This window comes from Entelurus aequoreus, linkage group LG14 (assembly GCF_033978785.1).
Source record: "Entelurus aequoreus isolate RoL-2023_Sb linkage group LG14, RoL_Eaeq_v1.1, whole genome shotgun sequence".
Lineage (NCBI taxonomy): Eukaryota > Metazoa > Chordata > Actinopteri > Syngnathiformes > Syngnathidae > Entelurus > Entelurus aequoreus.
This window is the reverse complement of record NC_084744.1, coordinates 22,622,506-22,644,646: the sequence shown is the minus strand read 5'-3', so window position 1 is coordinate 22,644,646 and position 22,141 is coordinate 22,622,506. Positions and strand designations below refer to the sequence as shown.

At 35.2% G+C, this 22,141-nt stretch overlaps 1 protein-coding gene across 1 annotated transcript in view; it reads left to right on the top strand.

The window, feature by feature from the left end:
* LOC133665382 (zinc finger protein 436-like) overlaps nt 1-18,785 on the top strand; it is a 28,136-nt gene extending 9,351 nt beyond the window's left edge. Inside the window, exons 3-4 of the mRNA XM_062070668.1 lie at nt 7,344-7,554; nt 16,277-18,785. Of these exons, the coding sequence (XP_061926652.1) occupies nt 7,344-7,554; nt 16,277-17,253 (1,188 nt within the window). The 3' untranslated portion in view covers nt 17,254-18,785. The remainder of the gene's footprint in view (nt 1-7,343; nt 7,555-16,276) is intronic.
* Nucleotides 18,786-22,141: the final 3,356 nt, after the last annotated feature.

Below are 22,141 nucleotides of genomic sequence, written 5' to 3'. Positions count from 1 at the left end.
TGTGGGAATTGTGGAAGTTTGAAGAATGGCCAATTCATTTCAATGGGAATTTCCCAAAAAATTGGGAATTTCGGGAAAAGCGGGAATTTTTTTGAAAATGGCAAAAAACTTGAATGGTCTGAATGAGTTGAAATGGTTGGTGTTGAAATTTTCCAAATCTGTTGAGAAATGTTGAAGTTGTAACATGATGAGTTGAGAAATTGTATTACGGAATTCCTGGAATTTCGGGAAAACCAGGAATTTTTCCAGTTAAAAAAAAAATACTTTTTGTCCTGATTAAGAGGAATGTTTTGACAGTGGAATGGTTGAAATGCGTTGAAAAATGTGGAAGGAGTAGTCGCCAGAAAAAAGGGTGGAAATAGGGCTCTGGAAAACCAGGAATTCCGGAAAATCCTGGAATTTTTTTAACTTGGATGAATGATGGTTTGAATTTCCAGAATGGTGGAATGTGTTATAGGTGGAATGGTTTGAAGAATGTGGGAATTGTGGAAGTTTGAAGAATGGCCAATTAATTTCAATGGGAATTTCCCCCAAAATTAGGAATTTCAGGAAAAGCGGGAATTTTTTGGAAAATGGTAAAAAACTTGAATGGTCTGAATGAGTTGAAATGGTTGGTGTTGACATTTTCCACATTTTTTTTTAGAAATGTTGAAGTTGTAAAATGTTGAATTGAGAAATTGTATTACGGAATTCCTGGAATTTCGGGAAAACCGGGAATTTTTCCAGTTAAAAAAAACAACTTAATTTTTGGTCCTGATTAAGAGGAATGTTTTGACAGTGGAATGGTTGAAATGCGTTGAAAAATGTGGAAGGAGTAGTCACCAGAAAAAAAGGGTGGATATAGGGCTCTGGAAAACCAGGAATTCTGGAAAATCCTGGAATTTTTTTGAACTTGGATGAATGATGGTTTGAATTTCCAGAATGGTGGAATGTGTTATAGGTAGAATGGTTTGAATGGGTTGAAGAATGTGGGAATTGTGGAAGTTTGAAGAATGGCCAATTCATTTCAATGTGAATTTCCCAAAAAATTGGGAATTTCGGGAAAAGCTGGATTTTTTTTGAAAATGGTGAACAAAACATGAATGGTCTGAATGAGTTGAAATGGTTGGTGTTGACATTTTCCAAATCGGTTGGGAAATGTTGAAGTTGTAACATGTTGTATTGAGGAATTGTATTACGGAATTCCTGGAATTTCGGGAAAACTGGGAATTTTTCCAGTTTAAAAAAAAAGCAACTTCATTTTTTGTCCTGATTAAGAGGAATGTTTTGACGGTGGAATGGTTAAAATGCGTTGAAAAATGTGGAAGGAGTAGTCGCCAGAAAAAAGGGCGGAAGTAGGGCTCTGGAAAACCAGGAATTCTGGAAAAATCCTGGAATTTTTTTTAACTTGGATGAATAATAGTTTAAATTTCCAGAAAGGTGGAATGTGTTATAGGTGGAATGGGTTGAATGGGTTGAAGAATGTGGGAATTGTGGAAGTTTGAAGAATGGCCAATTAATTTCAATGGGAATTTCCCAAAAAATTGGGAATTTCGGGAAAATCTGGATTTTTTTTTAAATGGTAAAAAAAAAACTTGAATGGTCTGAATGAGGTGAAATGGTCGGTGTTGAAATTTTCCAAATCGGTTGGGAAATGTTGAAGTTGTAACATGTTGTATTGAGGAATTGTATTACGGAATTCCTGGAATTTCAGGAAAACCAGGAATTTTTCCAGTTAAAAAAACAACTTCATTTTTTGTCCTGATTTAGAGGAATGTTTTGACAGTGGAATGGTTGAAATGCGTTGAAAAATGTGGAAGGAATGGTCGCTAGAAAAAAGGGTGAAAATAGGGCTCTGAAAAACCAGGAATTCTGGAAAATCCTGGACATTTTTTTAACTTGGATGAATGATTGTTTGAATTTGCCGAATGATGGAATGTGTTATAGTTGGAATGGTTTGAATGGGTTGAAGAATGTGGGAATTGTGGAAGTTTGAAGAATGGCCAATTCATTTCAATAGGAATTTCCCAAAAAATTGGGAATTTTTTTGAAAATGGTAAAAAAACTTGAATGGTCTGAATGAGGTGAAATGGTCGGTGTTGAATTTTTCCAAATCGGTTGAGAAATGTTCAAGTTGTAACATGTTGAATTGAGAAATTGTATTACGGAATTCCTGGAATTTCAGGAAAACCAGGAATTTTTCCAGTTAAAAAAAAAAAATCATTTTTTTTGTCCTGATTGAGAAGAATGTTTTGACAGTGGAATGGTTGAAATCCGTTGAAAAAATTTCCCAAAAAATTTCCCAAAAAATTGGGAATTTCGGGAAAAGCGGGAATGTTTTTGAAAATGGTAAAAAAAAAACTTGAATGGTCTAAATGAGTTGAAATGGTTGGTGTTGACATTTTGCAAATCGGTTGGGAAATGTTGAAGTTGTAACATGTTGAATTGAGGAATTGTATTACGGAATTCCTGGAATTTCGGGAAAACCGGGAATTTTTCAAGTAAAAAAAAACAACTTTATTTTTTGTCCTGATTAAGAGGAATGTTTTGACAGTGGAATGGTTGAAATGCGTTGAAAAATGTGGAAGGAGTAGTCGACAGAAAAAAGGGTGGAAATAGGGCTCTGGAAAACCAGGAATTCTGGAAAATCCTGGAATTTGTTTGACCTTGGATGAATAATAGTTTGAATTTCCAGAAAGGTGGAATGTGTTATAGGTGGAATGGTTTGAATGGGTTAAGAATGTGGGAATTGTGGAAGTTTGAGGAATGGCCAATTCATTTCAATGGGAATTTCCCAAAAAATTGGGAATTTCGGGAAAAGCTGGATTTTTTTTGAAAATGGTGAACAAAACTTGAATGGTCTGAATGAGTTGAAATGGTTGGTGTTGACATTTTCCAAATCGGTTGGGAAATGTTGAAGTTGTAACATGTTGTATTGAGGAATTGTATTACGGAATTCCTGGAATTTCGGGAAAACTGGGAATTTTTCCAGTTTAAAAAAAAAGCAACTTCATTTTTTGTCCTGATTAAGAGGAATGTTTTGACGGTGGAATGGTTAAAATGCGTTGAAAAATGTGGAAGGAGTAGTCGCCAGAAAAAAGGGCGGAAGTAGGGCTCTGGAAAACCAGGAATTCTGGAAAAATCCTGGAATTTTTTTTAACTTGGATGAATAATAGTTTAAATTTCCAGAAAGGTGGAATGTGTTATAGGTGGAATGGGTTGAATGGGTTGAAGAATGTGGGAATTGTGGAAGTTTGAAGAATGGCCAATTAATTTCAATGGGAATTTCCCAAAAAATTGGGAATTTCGGGAAAATCTGGATTTTTTTCTAAATGGTAAAAAAAAACTTGAATGGTCTGAATGAGGTGAAATGGTCGGTGTTGAAATTTTCCAAATCGGTTGGGAAATGTTGAAGTTGTAACATGTTGTATTGAGGAATTGTATTACGGAATTCCTGGAATTTCAGGAAAACCAGGAATTTTTCCAGTTAAAAAAAACAACTTCATTTTTTGTCCTGATTTAGAGGAATGTTTTGACAGTGGAATGGTTGAAATGCGTTGAAAAATGTGGAAGGAATGGTCGCTAGAAAAAAGGGTGAAAATAGGGCTCTGAAAAACCAGGAATTCTGGAAAATCCTGGACATTTTTTTAACTTGGATGAATGATTGTTTGAATTTGCCGAATGATGGAATGTGTTATAGTTGGAATGGTTTGAATGGGTTGAAGAATGTGGGAATTGTGGAAGTTTGAAGAATGGCCAATTCATTTCAATAGGAATTTCCCAAAAAATTGGGAATTTTTTTGAAAATGGTAAAAAAACTTGAATGGTCTGAATGAGGTGAAATGGTCGGTGTTGAATTTTTCCAAATCGGTTGAGAAATGTTCAAGTTGTAACATGTTGAATTGAGAAATTGTATTACGGAATTCCTGGAATTTCAGGAAAACCAGGAATTTTTCCAGTTAAAAAAAAAAAACATTTTTTTTGTCCTGATTGAGAAGAATGTTTTGACAGTGGAATGGTTGAAATCCGTTGAAAAAATTTCCCAAAAAATTTCCCAAAAAATTGGGAATTTCGGGAAAAGCGGGAATGTTTTTGAAAATGGTAAAAAAAAAACTTGAATGGTCTAAATGAGTTGAAATGGTTGGTGTTGACATTTTGCAAATCGGTTGGGAAATGTTGAAGTTGTAACATGTTGAATTGAGGAATTGTATTACGGAATTCCTGGAATTTCGGGAAAACCGGGAATTTTTCAAGTAAAAAAAAACAACTTTATTTTTTGTCCTGATTAAGAGGAATGTTTTGACAGTGGAATGGTTGAAATGCGTTGAAAAATGTGGAAGGAGTAGTCGACAGAAAAAAGGGTGGAAATAGGGCTCTGGAAAACCAGGAATTCTGGAAAATCCTGGAATTTGTTTGACCTTGGATGAATAATAGTTTGAATTTCCAGAAAGGTGGAATGTGTTATAGGTGGAATGGTTTGAATGGGTTAAGAATGTGGGAATTGTGGAAGTTTGAGGAATGGCCAATTCATTTCAATGGGAATTTCCCAAAAAATTGGGAATTTCGGGAAAAGCGGGAATTTTTTTGAAAATGGTAAAAAAAAACTTTAATGGTCTGAATGAGTTGAAATGGTTGGTGTTGACATTTTCCAAATTTGTTTAGAAATGTTGAAGTTGTAACATGTTGAATTGAGAAATTGTATTACGGAATTCCTGGAATTTCGGGAAAACCGGGAATTTTTCCAGTTAAAAAAAACAACTTAATTTTTTGTCCTGATTAAGAGGAATGTTTTGACAGTGGAATGGTTGAAATGCATTGAAAAATGTGGAAGGAGTAGTCACCAGAAAAAAAGGGTGGAAATAGGGCTCTGGAAAACCAGGAATTCTGGAAAATCCTGGAATTGTTTTGAACTTGGATGAATGATGGTTTGAATTTCCAGAAAGGTGGAATGTGTTATAGGTAGAATGGTTTGAATGGGTTAAGAATGTGGGAATTGTGGAAGTTTGAAGAATGGCCCATTCATTTCAATGGGAATTTCCCAAAAAATTGGGAATTTCGGGAAAAGCGGGAATTTTTTTGAAAATGGTAAACAAAACTTGAATGGTCCGAATGAGTTGAAATGGTTGGAGTTGACATTTTCCAAATCGGTTGAGAAATGTTGAAGTTGTAACATGTTGAATTGAGAAATTGTATTACGGAATTTCAGGAAAACCGGGAATTTTTCCAGGAAAAAAAAACTTCCTTTTTTGTCCTGATTAAGAGGAATGTTTTGACAGTGGAATGGTTGAAATGCGTTGACAAATGTGGAAGGAGTAGTCGCCAGAAAAAAGGGTGAAAATAGGGCTCTGGAAAACCAGGAATTCTGGAAAATCCTGGAATTTTTTTTAACTTGGATGAATGATAGTTGGAATTTCCAGAATGATGGCATGTGTTATGGGTGGAATGGGTGAAGAATGTGGGAATTGTGGAAGTTTGAAGAATGCCCAAATCATTTCAATGGGAATTTCCCCCAAAATTGGGAATTTCGGGAAAAGCGGGAATTTTTTTGAAAATAATAACGGAAAATGTAGAAGGTAGAGCGCGCCAAAATCCGGAGAAGAAGAAGAAGTTGAATAATAAAAAAAACATGTGTGAAGGGACAAGCGGTAGAAAATGGATGGATGGGTGTGTGAAGGCTTTGGAGCATTCTCACAATAAATGGCCACATGACTAAAAGGGTCGTTTTTTTTATAGGGTGCCATTTGGACTTCATAACTTGTAAAAAATAAATAGTTGATTTACCAATATTTTTATGTTCTATTGTATACATGACATATGTAACTTGCTGAAAAACATATTGGTCGAACTCAGGCACCTAAATCATAGTATATTTAGCTATATTAATGAGAGGTGACACACGGGATATGTCCACTCTGTTAAGGACATATGCATAACAGCATACATGTGTTTTCAGTGCATGATTGCCACATGCCAACCTGCATCCTTATCCGTTATACTATGCTGCTTCTGCTGTGAATTGGTGAGAGAACATGCTGAATTTACCACTGAAATCGTAACACTTCACACTGAAAAGCATTAACACTGTACTTTTAACACCAATGTATTTGCTGTATATGATATTTTGCAACAGCAGTGATGATTAACCAAGAATTATGAAAGAAACTGCTGTTGAATGCATAATAGCACTACATATACATTGTGATAAGTCAACATTACTATATACATGTCCAATCTGTTAGGTTGATGTCCACCGTGTTAGTTGAATGAGGCTAACACGGTGGACACTAACACGGTGGACATTTTGAGCTAAAGTTAGCCTTCAGCCTGCCTGTGTTAACATAACAGCTAGCATGGACTTGAATAATTGATAAGAAATCTATAATTTCACACAAACATGTTTTGAAAAATTTCAATTTGATTGATCTCCTTATTATTTAGGCCTAACAGAGTGGACACGTTATGTTCAACCACATTAAATTCACTTCATAAAAACATCAACATCAGATAGTAAGAGAGCTAAAAAACCACACAGCTTACCAGAGTTGAGTTTCCCGCCACTGGTGTGATGTTACCTGATGAGAATGATGTCACTGACAAATGTGGTTGTTTTCTTAAAGGGACAGTAACGCAACTTAACAGAGTGGACAGCGACCACAGGGACAGACATAGAACCTTATTTTTTTGTAATTCTTTTTACGATTTTGATAATATACACCATATGACTAAAGAGAGCTTGTCTATGATAATTATATCATAACAAAAAAAAATTAAAAATATATGTTTTTATTTGTTATTTTCTAGATTAAAGTTGAATAAACAGCACCAGGGACATGGCAAAATCGCATAATAGAACTTTAACAAAAGCTTTAAAAAATATATATTCTAATGTTTGAAGCCCATATCACTGTATTTATGATAGACAACAATTTACCATACACAAAGAAACTAATGGAATGAGCAATTGTAAATATTTTGAGAAAATATGACATGATTTATACTGGGGACGCAAAAGGCACCATATAAAAAAAATGACCCAAAAGCTACCAGATCTCGCCTGCATTTCAATGTATCGTGCAGTAGCCAAAAGTCGCCAGCAGATAGCAGCACAGTATTGTAATGGCCAGCGTCTATAGCCGACTTGTTTCTCTCGCGAGATCTGAGAACGCCGCGCGAGAACAGGAGGAATACAAGCCAAGATGGCGTTTGATGGAAACGACGATATTAATGTTGCTTGTCCTTAACAAGTACGTACGTGCACACATATACGTCCTTTAACAACGTAAACATCGTTCCTAATTGTTTGTAGTCGGACACATTAGTCAGTTTAATGCTAGCTTAGCTTGGGAGTTAGCTTAGCTTGTTAGCTGCTAACAAAGCGAACCGGAAGTTGTTTAAACATCGCTAAACGGAGATCAAGTGTGAGTTTAAAGTGTTGTGATTGTGTGGAGATGTGCGAAAGAACGATGGAAGAGAACGAGGGGGAACTTTCTAGAACAAAAGAGGAGAAGGAGCGACAACATCAACTCCTGGACGCTTATTATAAGAAACATCATCAAGTTGTGTTACACAGAACAGGTTTGTTTACTTCTTACTCTCACATCTTTACTAACTTCATATTTGATTAGTAACACTACACGTGTATAATAACATTTGATTTGACATGTACAGTCGTGGTCAAAAGTTTACATAGACTTGTAAAGAACATCATGTCATGGCTAGGGATGATGTTTGATAAGGAATTATCGAGTTCGAGCCTATTATCGAATCCTCTTATCGAACCGATTCCTTATCGATTCTCTTATCGAGTCCAGATAGGTTGTTGTATATGGAAAAAAACACAATATTTGGCTTAACAAAAGCTCACTTTTATTATATAATAAAAAAATAAAACCTAATAAATAAATACATATTGACTGTTACCCACCTAAAAAAATAAAAAAATAAAAATAAATATTGACTTTTGTTACCCAAAGTATATTAAGTGGGATTTTTCAGAGAAACAAATATATACAGTAACACAAAAACAACCTTTTCTGTGATCACTATAGGTGTATAAATAATAATATAGTGTTAAATAAAATCAGTCCCTTGGGCACAAAACTGAAAATAATACAGCTCTCCAAAAAGTGCACTTCTGCTGCTATTTGACATAACTGTTTGTTATGATGCTTTGACATTTTTGCACTTTATTTCTTTATTGAAAGAAAATTCTATGAAGAGAAAAGTTGTTTGCAAATGTGGTTACAATGCTAAAAAAATGAAAAGTTAAAGCTAAAAAAACAAATACACTTTATTGAGTTAACATTATTTCTTTATAGGGGGAAAAATGTTATGAGCATGGACATGGACTTGTTTCTTCAGCATTGTCCACACATTTAAGTCAGGACTTTGGGAAGGCCATTCTAAAACCTGGCCTGATTTAGCCATTCCTTTACCACTTTTGACGTGTGTTTGGGGTCATTGTCCTGTTGGAACACCCAACTGCGCCCTAGACCCAACCTCCGGGCTGATGATTTTAGCTTGTCCTGAAGAATTTGGAGGTAATCCTCCTTTTTCATTGTCCATTTACTCTCTGTAAAGCACCAGTTCCATTGGCAGCAAAACAGGCCCATAATACTACCACCACCATGCTTGACGGTAGGAGTGGTGTTCCTGGGATTAAAGGACTCACCTTTTCTCCTCCAAACCAACGTTCCCTCTAAGGTGCGCGCCTGTGCAATTGTGCACTGCTCAAGCGTCCTCTGCGCACGGCAAATCTATGCCACGCACAAAATCAAATAAAAAAATAAGCGCATAACAATTTTCGACACGACAGAGGAAACAGTTTTCGTCATCATTGTTCAAATATTGTAACGTCTGTCGAGACGCTTTGGGGACATGAATTCCATCCATCACTTTACTGAGCAAAACTTTTTATTTTCGGCCATAAACACATCACCAAAACATTATTAAAAAAAATGATATCTAGCAAAACTGGTCATTTTCTGCAGTACAAACCAGACCAAAAAAGCAACTTTGTTATATCAACAGCAGCCGATCACTCTTTCTCACTTGCGCCAACACATGCACATATGGCACTTAACCAGTGATGCCTTTACAGACACACAAAAAGTCGGACAACTCTAACACCACACATAAAGTGTAATTCCAGGTCGTTACACTATGATTTACCAATCAAATGTGTGCTTATTCTAGTGTCATTTATTAGGAATCTTAATTATAAATATTAATCATGAAATGCTGTTAGTATATTAAACAAATGCTAATAAAAAATATATTTTTTACAAACAGGAAGTTGCAGGAATGTACACATGATCCCCTGCTTACATCTCATTGTGCAACACGTGAATGTTTTAATGGGAACTAAATGCAATGTCTGAAAGGGGTACAGACTATTTCCAAAGCAGGATTCAGATTATAGCTAGATTCAGGAGCTACCACTTGATAAAAAAAATCTATTTTCAATACAGTTTTACAGGGGTTCCCCCTAAACTGCCTAGATCAGGGGTCGGCAACCTGCGGCTCCGGAGCCGCATGCGGCTCTTTGACCACTCTGATGCGGCTCAGCTGCATACTTGCCGACCCTCCCGGTTTTCCAACAACCCCCCCCCCCCCCTGATTTTCCCAGGAGACCGCCTCTCCTAGAAATCTCCCAGGGTAAATATTATCCTATTTTCACTCTAATTAATTAATCAAGGGCGTGCCCTAATGGCACTGCATTAATTGTCCTCTATAGCATTTACAAACAGCGTGCCAGCCAGGCCACATGTTTTGTGTTGCTTTTACTTGCACACGTAGGCGACAGCAAGGCATACTTGTTCAACGGCCACACAGCTTACACTGACGGTGGCCGTATAAGTTAAAGTTAAAAAGTTAACTTTAACACTGTTACGTTACAAATATGCGCCACACTGTGAACCCACACCAAAAAAGAATGACAAAAACATTTCTGGAGAACATCCGCACCGAAACACAACACAACAAATACCCAGAATCCCATGCAGCCCTAACTCTTCCGGTCTACATTTTCCACCCCCGCTACCACCAAACCCCCCCACACATCAACCCCCCCCACCCCCCTCTCCGTGCGTCGGTTGAGCGGAAGAGTTAGGGCTGCATGGGATTCTGGTATTTGTTGCGTTGTGTTTATGTTGTGTTACAGTGCAGATGTTCTCCAGAAATGTGTTTGTCATTCTTTTTTGGTGTGGGTTCAAAGTGTGGCGCATATTTGTAACGCAACAGTGTTAAAGTTGTATTTGTACGGCTACCGTCAGTGTAAGCTGTGTGGCTGTTGAACAAGTATGCCTTGCTGGCACTTACGTGAGCTAGCAAAAGCTACATTCAACATGTGGCAAAGCAGGTACGCTGTTTGGGCAGGCTGCAGAGGGCGCTAAAAGCGGTGCCAGCACGTCCTGAAATTTGGGAGTCTCCCGGAAAATTGAGAGGGTTGGCAAGAAAGACGCTATCAAGCGCCATTCAATTAAAAGTCGCGGGCCGCACTAACATTAAATTTCCTTATTAAGATGCGTGCCGGTGCGTGTGTCAGAGACCCCTGGTTAACATAGCGCAAAGCAATTTAAGCTTTGTATGCGGTGTTTTTCATTTTAAATTTTCAAATTTTTTTTGTGGCTCCCATTGTTTTCTTTAATTTGTGAAACTTTCCAAAATGGCTCTTTGAGTGGTAAAGGTTGCCGACCCCTGGCCTAGATACCTAACATAGATCATGATCATAGGTTAATACAAGTTCATTTGAATCTACTTTCCATAAAGTATTCACCATATTCTCTTCATGTCTTATTAGGCTCCAGTGTTGCTGGTCTTTACGTTCGAGCTTTTATCCAATCAGAATTCAGCGAGCTTGTTGCCAGCGCTGTGTGAATTCTGCCGGATAGACCGTTGCGATAGCCAATCAGATCACGAGTTGTCGACAGTAGCCCGTCTAGGTAGCCTTACGCTAAATGTGACTTGTTATTGGATTCTCAATTGTCACTCCCGAGTGAGAATCCGATCACACGTTGTAATTTGCGAAAAGCAGGAAGGAGTCATACCCGGCCAACGGAGAAATCATCGGTTCTCAATTTTTTTTAAAACTCACAAAGAAAAAGTTCAAATATTTTATTTATTTATTTTTCCACATGTAATATGTTCTTTACGGTTATTTTAATTTCGACAGTACCACGTTAGGTGTGTTTTAAATGCTGATGCGGGTTCGTTGATTTTTAAAATGTGCCGAAATATATTGTACACCGTTGAGGTGATTCAATGTCCAGTAGTGCGTAAATGTGTTTCTGTGTAGTATTTCTCCGGCCGTGGTCATGTGGGGACCTCAATTATGGTATTTTGAGGGGTATTTATTAATGTCGGACTTACTAGGACATCACTGAAGGCCTAGGTGGGAAACGCACAGCCCGCCATTGGGTTATGGGCGTGGTCACCATGATGTCATCGAGTAATTTGCATAATTTGCTATGACGGTATGATTTTCTTTAAAAAGGCTCAAAAAATGTATACACGCACATTCAAAACAAATCTGTTATTATTAGTTAGTATTAAAATATTTTTTATCATTTTGCCATATTTTCAATTGTTGCTGCTTTTTTGCACAAGGTACTTTGTTGATATTTTTTATTCAAAACAACGATCAACAAATCTAGCATCTTCTTCTGGTGTTATTATAGAGTGTAGTTGTGTTTAGAGACTCTATTTCTGTCCCTGACTAAAGAGGTTGCTTGGCGCTGTTGGTCTGGTTTCTCTTCTTAAAAGTCGCCACTGTCCTCTTTAATATTTGCACATTTTGTAGGTGGCTGTCTGTGGGTATATCTGCAATATATATAAAAATCACGTCCACATCACAGACATGCTGACAACGCTCCAGACAATGGCGTGCGTTTTGTTTACATCCGGTTTCGGTAGCGCGGTTTTCGGTGAGCAAAGTATTTTTTTGGTGGTCAAGTTTTCGGTACATCACTTGTCAATAAAGCGTAAATAATAGACTAAATATATAAATTCACACTGTACCGGCCAGTTAATGTTAATGTTTTATGGTCGTGTGGTTTGGATTTGAGGTCCATTTTTCCCATGGTCGCAAACACACCGTCTTTGCCTGAAATGTGTTGCAGTATTTAGGTTAATGACATCTTGGGCGTACTGTATTTTCCAGACTATAGAGTGCACTCGTGTATAAGCCACGCCCGCAAAATGTTAGAAATAAATATTTTTTCGTATTTTAGCCGCCCCGGACGATAAGTCGCAGATAAATACGTTGTGAAATAAGCTATTTACACAGCAATATACTGTAAATGTTTATTTACATAGCTTAATTGTGTCTGTAACAAGGCAGTAAAACGGCGGATCAAACAAAACAGAAGTCATCGTCATGGACACACGAGCTGCGCAAGCTAGCTCTCCAATCAGCTAAACAGACTCAATAACTGCCCGGTGACGTTTTGGTGAATTTACTGAGGAATTTACCATTGTAAGTTTATAGTACTAACACAGACACTTGCCAAAGTGTTAGCATATTAGCTAATGCTAACGAAACTTGCTTCATTACATTACAATAGTATGTACAAACGTGCTTAAAAGGACTCCTACATACATCACACATGGGACGGTTTAGTAAGTAAGAATTGTTTTAGTTATATTGTAAAACTTACTAACCTTGAAAAATGGCCAATTCTTTTTGAATGGGGAAAAATGTCCCGGAAAACTTGGAATTCTGGGAATTTTTGGAATTTGTCAAAGGAAAGTCCGCGATTCCCGAATAGGCTGAGCAGTTTGAAGTTGGAACGGTTTGAATCGGGGGGGAAATGTGGAAGGTAGAGCGCGGGAAAATCTGGAGAAGAAGAAGAAAAACCATATGTGGTCCCACATTGCCCCAAAAATTCTGTTTAACAAAAAAACAAAAACTTAAAGCTATTTCCAGCTATATATTGACATATACTATTCATTAGGGTCCAGATACCAATATTTTGGTACCAAAATCTATTTCAATACTTTTCTAAATAAAGGGGACCACAACTTCACCTTTATCTTTACTTTTTACACCAAAATGCGTCCGTTCTCCCTTTTCCGTCTACACACTGTGTCTGCTTGTAAGTACTCTGTGTGTGTGCGCTGCGGAACATGCTCCTCTGCTCATAAAACCAGCAACGTCATGATGTGGAGTCATGCCCGGGAAGCGGTACTTTTCAAACAGAGTATAGTACCGTTTTTGATTCATTAGTACCGTGATACTATACTAGTACCGTACAACCCTTGTATTCATGTTTAAATAACTTTTACTGCAAGGGAATATCGGCTCCAAATATCGGTGATCGGCCTCTTTGACTGCTAATAATCAGTATCAGCCCTGAAAAAAAACCTATCTGTTGCTCTCAAATGTGTAGCGTTTTTATATTTTTTTATTATTATTTCAATTTTATTATTTCCATGTTTTACATTTTCAGTACGCAGCCTTCGGTGGGGAAAAAAATGTGGACAACCCTACAATAGTATAAACAGTATTTCTGTGAAAACAACGTGGAAAATGTCAAGGAGTATGAATACTCTTTTAAATTTAATTTTAAATTTTATTGAATTTTTATTGACATCCAGTATCAGACATTCCTATCCGTGACATCATATTTTCATACATCTATTGTCTGCCCTAAATGCAAACATTTTTTTGGTTTATATCCCAACGATGCCACCCCTCCCCTACCCCCAAAAAGAGAAAAACAGCAAAAGAACAAAAAAAACAAAATAGTTATATTAATATTAACAAATAAATAAAAAATAGTAATAATGATAATAATACAAAATAAAAGAGTACAAACATATGGTTAAACAAATTATAATAATAATTTAATTGAATTTAATAAATTATATAATATAATTTATAATATAATAATAACAATATAATTTAATAACAAATAAAATAATATAAACAGTGAGTAAAATAATATTAACAAATAAATACATTTACAAAAATAATAATGATAATATAAAATATAAAAATAGAAACAGATAGTTTAAAAAATAATAATGATAATAATACAAAATAAAAAAATTCAAACAGATAGTTAAAAAAATGATAATAATACAAAATAAAATAATATAAACAAATAGTTAAAAAAAGATAATAATAAAAAATACAAGAATATAAACAGATAGTAAAATAATATTAACAAATAAATAAATTTACAAAATAATAATGATAATTATACAAAATAAAATAATATAAACAGATAGTTAAAAAAAGATAATACAAAATAAATGAATATAAACAGATAGTTAAAAAAAGATGATAATAAAAAATAAAAGAATATAAACAAATAGTAAAATAATATTAACAAATAAATAAATTTACAAAAATAATAATGACAATAATATAAAATATAAATATAGAAACAGATAGTTTAAAAAATATTAAGGATAATAATACAAAATAAAAGAATATAAACAGATAGTTTAAGAAAATTATAATAATACAAAATAAAAGAATACAAACAGATGATTAAAATAAAATAATGATGATAATAATACAAAATACAATAATATAAGCAGATAGTTAAAAAAAAGATAATAATACAAAATAAAAGAAAATAAACAAATAGTAAATTAATATGAACAAATAAATAAATTTACAAAAATAATAATTATGATATAAAATATAAAAATAGAAACAGAGAGTTTAAAAATTAATAATGATAATAATACAAAATAAAATCATATAAACAGATAGTTAAAAAAATTATAATAATAAAAAATAAAATAATACAAACAGATAGTTAAAAAAAGATTGATTGATTGATTGATTGAAACTTGTATTAGTGGATTGCACAGTTCAGTACATATTCCGTACAATTGACCACTAAATGGTAACACCCGAATACGTTTTTCAACTTGTTTAAGTCGGGGTCCACGTAATCAATTCATGGTAATGATAATAATACAAAATAAAGGAATATAAACTGATAGTTTAAAAAAATAATAATACAAAATAAAATAATATAAACAGATAGTAAAATAATATTAACAAATAAATACATTTACAAAAATAATAATGATAATAATATAAAAATGGAAACAGATAGTTTAAAAAATAATAATCGTAATATAAAATAAAAGAATATAAATAGATAGTTAAAAAAGATAATAAAAAATAAAAGAAAATAAACAGATAGTAAAATAATATCAACAAATAAATACATTTACAAAAATAATGATAATATAAAATAGAAAAATAGAAACAGATAGTTTAAAAAATAATAAGGATAATTATACAAAATAAAATAATATAAACAGATAGTTAAAAAAATGATAATAATACAAAATAAAATAATACAGACAGTTAAAAAATATAATAATTCAAAATAAAATAATATAAACAGATAGTTAAAATAAGATAATAATAACAAATAAAAGAATATAAACAGATAGTAAAATAATATTAACAAGTAAATAAATTTACAAAATAATAATTATAATATAAAATATAAAAATAGAACCAGCCCTGCGATGAGGTGGCGACTTGTCCAGGGTGTGCCCCGCCTTCTGCCCGATTGTAGCTGAGATAGGCTACAGCGCCCCCCGCGACCCCGAAGGGAATAAGCGGTAGAAAATGGATGGATGGAAAAATAGAAACAGATAGTTTAAAAAATAATAATGATTATGATACAAAATAAAATAATATAAACAGATAGTTAAAAAGAATGATAATAATACAAAATAAAAGAATACAAACAGATAGTTAAAAAAAGATAATGATAATAATACAAAATAAAAGAATATAAACAGATAATTAAAAAAGATAATAATACACAATAAAAGATAGTTAAAAAAAAGATAATAACAAATAAAATAATACAAACAGATAGTAAAATAATATTAACAAATAAATAAATTTACAAAACTAATAATGATAATAATATAAAATATAAAAATATAAACAGATAGTTTAAAAAAAAGATAATAATAACAAATAAAAGAATATAAACAGATAGTAAATACATAAATAGAAAAAAACTATAGCCAAAGAGGAGTAATCTTTTTTTAAACAGTACAATCACTAATCAGAGAAAAGCATTACCAGGAAATTGATATTACAGGAGAGCCCAACTTTGAAGCTAAGGATGGAAATCACAATGGACATTTTTAAAACAGAGAAGATAACGGCTTTTATTAATTATAAATTGGAGAAATATACTTCATAGGGAAAACTATTATGTCACGCCCCGTAAGCCTGATTGTTTTCTCTCTAATGAATACTTTCTCAAGCATTTTTTTTCCATGTTTGTCTTCCTGTGACCTGCAGATGTCAGTGAAGAACATCTTCCACTCGAGCCACAGCCCGCCCACATTAAAGAGGAAGAACACGAGTGGCAGCCCACTCGCGTTAAAGACGAAGCAGACGAGCCACGGCCCCTTTGTTTTAAAGAGGAGGAAGAGGCGGAGCCACAGCCCCCGCACATCAAAGAGGAAGAGGAGGAACACAGCATCAGTCAGGAGGGAGAGCATACTGAAGGACTGATGTTTCCAGTGACTGGTGTCCCTGTGAAGAGTGAAGGGGACGAGGTCAAAGGTGAACGTGAGGAGCAGAAAGGGGCGGAGCCTCCAACACAACACCTGACAACAGAAGCTGATGGAGACAAACTCTTAGCTCCACTATCAGATAGCGAGGACACAACCTCACACAATAATGCATTGGAAAAACCTTGCAGTTGCTCAGTGTGTGGCCACGCCTTTTCTCAAATGTCCTCTTTGCACCGACACATGAGGACGCACACGGGAGAAAAACCCTTCCGCTGCCCGGACTGCGGCAAAAGCTTCTCGCAGAAGGTGACCATGGAGTCGCACGCGAGGACGCACACCGGAGAAAACCCCTTCCGCTGCGCCGTGTGCGGCAACGCCTTCACCCAGATGTCCTCGCTGCGGCTGCACGCCAAAACGCACACCGGCGAGAAACCCTTCCGCTGCTCGCACTGCGGCAAGCGCTTCACGCAGAGGGCGCACATGCTGTCGCACGTGAGGACGCACACCGGGGAAAGACCGTTCAGTTGCCCCGTGTGCGGCAAGACGTTCGCTCAGACGTCCACTTTGAATCAACACCTGAAGACGCACACGGGGGAGAAACCTTTCACTTGCTCCGACTGCGGCAAAAGCTTCACCCAAAAGGTCACCATGCAAGCACACAAGAGAACGCACACGGGAGAGAAACCTTTTAGTTGCTCGGTTTGCGGTAAGGCTTTTTCTTTCTTATCCTCTTTGGATCGACACATGGAGAGGCACTGATGGTCGGCCTGATGTGACATGGGTGTGGTTTTTCTTCTGTATTTTGTATAAATCTATCATGCACACAGTTAGGCTTTGTCCCCTCACATGTTTTTAGTTTCACACTTCACCACGGCCAAAGTAGAGCAAATATAATCACACTCCTTTTTTTCTGTCATAGAATTTGTGAACACATTTTCTATTCCTGAACTCTAACTAATGATGGAATATGTCACATTTTTAATGAGGTTTAAAATGTTTATCAGGATTCTTCCTTCTATTTTGTTAGCACTTTGCGTTTGAGCTCTTATTTAAAGTGGGTCATGTTACTACATTGTTTATTTATTCGTCCCATAATTGTATTCCACTTGCTGATATGCTAAAGGTTTTAAGTGTTGTACGTGCATACAAATGTATATTTCTCCTCTTTTGTTGGGAGGAATTGTTGTATATTCTTGGCTAGCAGGTTGTAGTTTGCTTTGCACATCATTTTAGATGTTTGCAAATGCACCAAGTCATTGAATTTCAATATTTTCGATTCAATAAGAAAAGTGTCTGTTATTCTAACTGTCCTATTTTGTAACTCGGATAGTGAATGAAGTGTACCATATTTCTGCACAACAACTTGAAAATGGTAACACTGGCGAGCAGTAGAGAATATGGAGTGACTTTTGGTCCAGAATACATTTTGGTTTATTGTTTACTATTTCTTGCCGCCTTTTATTGTACATTTTTATGAGACTTTGTCATTTAATGATCTATTATCACACCCAACAACGTGGTTTCTTTTACTCTTTCAACGTCTACTCCGTCTGTTTGTATTTGTGTTGGACAGTCTGAATATTTTTGGTCCCAGTATTGACTCCTGGGGTACACCGCAATTTTAGTTTGAAGTTTGTCCCTGCCACATATCAATGGTTATACATTCTTAAAGGGGAATTGTTTTTGTTTATATTTAGGATTTTATAGACTGTAGAAAAACGCTTGCAAGATGCGGCTAATGGAAGTCAGCCATGTAGCCTTCAAACTCTTCAAAGTACTTCTTCTTTCTTACTAAATTGTTTCTATTTGGACAGAAAAAAAAGTATGTAATGCATGAAAGTGCATATTTCTTAATTTTGTAATATTATCTTCTCATGCACCAAATGTTAGATTATTATTAGAGGCGGGAATCTTCAGGCCCTTCCTAATTCGATCCGATTCTTGGGGTGATGATTGGATTCGGAGTGGATTCTCAATTAAACACGACACTGGATTTTAATTTTTTTTATTTCTTATTATTCATTTATTAATTACAAGTTACACAACATGAAGTATTGTTTTGGATTCATTTTTAGATGTATTTCGAGGCTCACTGAGTTGCTAGCCGCCTAGAACGAGCCTACTAATGTTACAAAGGAGAATGCAAGAACGTCTTTATGTCTCTCACAAGGATCGTGGAGGAGAAGCAACATTTCAGATGTGTGGTGAAGTTCCCCTCTAAGGCAGTGGTCCCCAACCTTTTTGTAGCTGCGGACCGGTCAACGCTTGAAAATTTGTCCCACGGACCGGTGGGGGGGGGGGTGTATTTAATTTTTTTAATTTTTTTTTTTTTTTTTAACATAAATAAATACAATCATGTGTGCTTACGGACTGTATACCTGCAGGCTGTATTGATCTATATTGATATAGAATGTATATATTGTGTTTTTTATGTTGATTTCCTAAAAAAAAATTTTTTTTATTTATTTATTTATTTATTTATTTTTTTAATTCGGTGGTTGGGGGCCACTGCTCTAAGGTACAAGAGATAATAAATGACATGTTTTTCACTTCTTTGTAGTTCTGGTCCGTCTTCACCGACACCAGCTACTCGTCCTTCACTCATGAGTTCAGCTCATATCCTTCCAGTTTAAAGTTTATTCCTCCTTCCTTTTAGCAAATATCCAGCTTTCACTTTAAAGCAGGGGTGTGCAAACGTTTTCCATGTATATGTTTACATATATATATATATATATATATATATATATATATATATATATATATATATATATATATATATATATATATATATATAAATATATATATATATATAAATATATATATATATATATATATATATATATATATATATATATATATATATATACTACCGTTCAAAAGTTTGGGGTCACATTGAAATGTTGTTATTTTTGAAGGAAAAGCACTGTACTTTTCAATGAAGATAACTTTAAACTAGTTTTAACTTGAAAGAAATACACTCTATACATTGCTAATGTGGTAAATGACTATTCTAGCTGCAAATGTCTGGTTTTTGGTGCAATATCTACATAGGTGTATAGAGGCCCATTTCCAGCAACTATCACTCCAGTGTTCTAATGGTACAATGTGTTTGCTCATTGGCTCAGAAGGCTAATTGATGATGAGAAAACCCTTGTGCAATCATGTTCACACATCTGAAAACAGTTTAGCTCGTTACAGAAGCTACACAACTGACCTTCCTTTGAGCAGATTGACTTTCTGGAGCATCACATTTGTGGGGTCAATTAAACGCTCAAAATGGCCAGAAAAAGAGAACTTTCATCTGAAACTCGACAGTCTATTCTTGTTCTTAGAAATGAAGGCTATTCCACAAAATTGTTTGGGTGACCCCAAACTTTTGAACGGTAGTGTATATTTTATTTTTATTTTATTAAATGTTTATTTTATTATTATAACTTAATCATTACTGTATTTCTTAATTTTTTTAAATGGCATTAAATGTTTTATATTAATCAATTATTACTTTTAAATTGTATTTTACAGTGAAAAACATTGTCGATTGTGTCTTTTTTTTCATTTATTTTTTTCATTTTTAAAGGACCCACCTGATTTATGTCGTGAAAAACGCCGCTCGCGCACAACGCTGCCGTACTTGAGTTAGCACTCGGTGGGTTAGCGACAACGTCACGTCTACAGGAACAACGCTCAGTTGTGCACAAAAAAAAAAAACAGGAGCCGAGCGGACACCTTGAAACTATTTACCAATGCAGAAACAAATCTTTCAGGTAGCACTGTCCATGGACTCCGGTCAAGGCCACCACACACACACACACACACACACACACACACACACACACACACACACACACACACACACACACACACACACACACACACACACACACACACACACACACACACACACACACACACACACACACACACACACACACACACACACATTTTACGCTTCATAATGCGCCACACATTTTCCATGGGAGACAGGTCTGGACTGCAGGCGGGCCAGGAAAGTACCCGCACTCTTTTTTTTACGAAGCCACGCTGTTGTAACACGTGCTGAATGTGGCTTGGCATTGTCTTGCTGAAATAAGCAGGGGCGTCCATGAAAAAGACGGCGCTTAGATGGCAGCATATGTTGTTCCAAAAGCTGTATGTACCTTTCAGCATTAATGGTGCCTTCACAGATGTGTAAGTTACCCATGCCTTGGGCACTAATACACCCCCATACCATCACACATGCTGCCTTTTGAACTTTGCATCGATAACAGTCTGGATGGTTCGCTTCCCCTTTGGTCCGGATGACACAATGTAGAATATTTCCAAAAAACAATTTGAAATGTGGACTCCTCAGACCACAGAACACTTTTCCACTTTGTATCAGTCCATCTTAGATGATCTTGGGCCCAGAGAAGCCGGCGGCGTTTCTGGGTGTTGTTGATAAATGGCTTTGGCTTTGCATAGTAGAGCTTTAACTTGCACTTACAGATGTAGCGACCAACTGTATTTAGTGACAGTGGTTTTCTGAAGTGTTCCTGAGCCCATGTGGTGATATCCCTTAGAGATTGATGTCGCTTTTTGATACAGTGCCGTCTGAGGGATGGAAGGTCACGGCCATTCAATGTTGGTTTCCGGCCATGCCGCTTACGTGCATTTATTTCTCCAGATTCTCTGAACCTTTTGATGATATTATGGACCATAGATGTTGAAGTCCCTAAATTTCTTGCAATTGTTCTTAAACTGTTTGACTATTTGCTCACGCATTTGTGGACAAAGGGGTGTACCTCGCCCCATCCTTTCTTGTGAAAGACTGAGCATTTTTTGGGAAGCATGTTTTATACCCAATCATGGCACCCACCTGTTCCCAGTTAGCCTGCACACCTGTGGGATGTTCCAAATAAGTGTTTGATGAGCATTCCTCAACTTTATCAGTATTTATTGCCACCTTTCCCAACTTCTTTGTCACGTGTTGCTCGCAGCAAATTCTAAAGTTAATGATTATTTGCAAAAAAAAAAAAGTTTATCAATTTGAATATCAAATATGTTGTCTTTGTAGCATATTCAACTGAATATGGGTTGAAAATGATTTGCAAATCATTGTATTCCATTTATATTTACATCTAACACAATTTCCCAACTCATATGGAAACGGGGTTTGTATATGTATATATATGTGTATATATATATATATATATATATATATATATATATATATATATATATATATATATATATATATATATATATATATATATATATATATACATATATACATATTATATATATATATATATATATATATATATATGTGTATATATGTATATATATATGTATATGTATGTATATATGTATATATATGTATATATATGTTTATATATGTATATATATGTATACATATATATATATATATATATATATATATATATATATATATATATATATATATATATATATATATATATATATATATATGTGTGTATATATGTACGTATATATATATATATATATATATATATATATATATATATATATATATATATCCATCCATCCATCCATCCATCCATCCATCCATCCATCTTCTTCCGCTTATCCGAGGTCGGGTCGCGGGGGCGGCAGCCTAAGCAGGGAAGCCCAGACTTCCCTCTCCCCA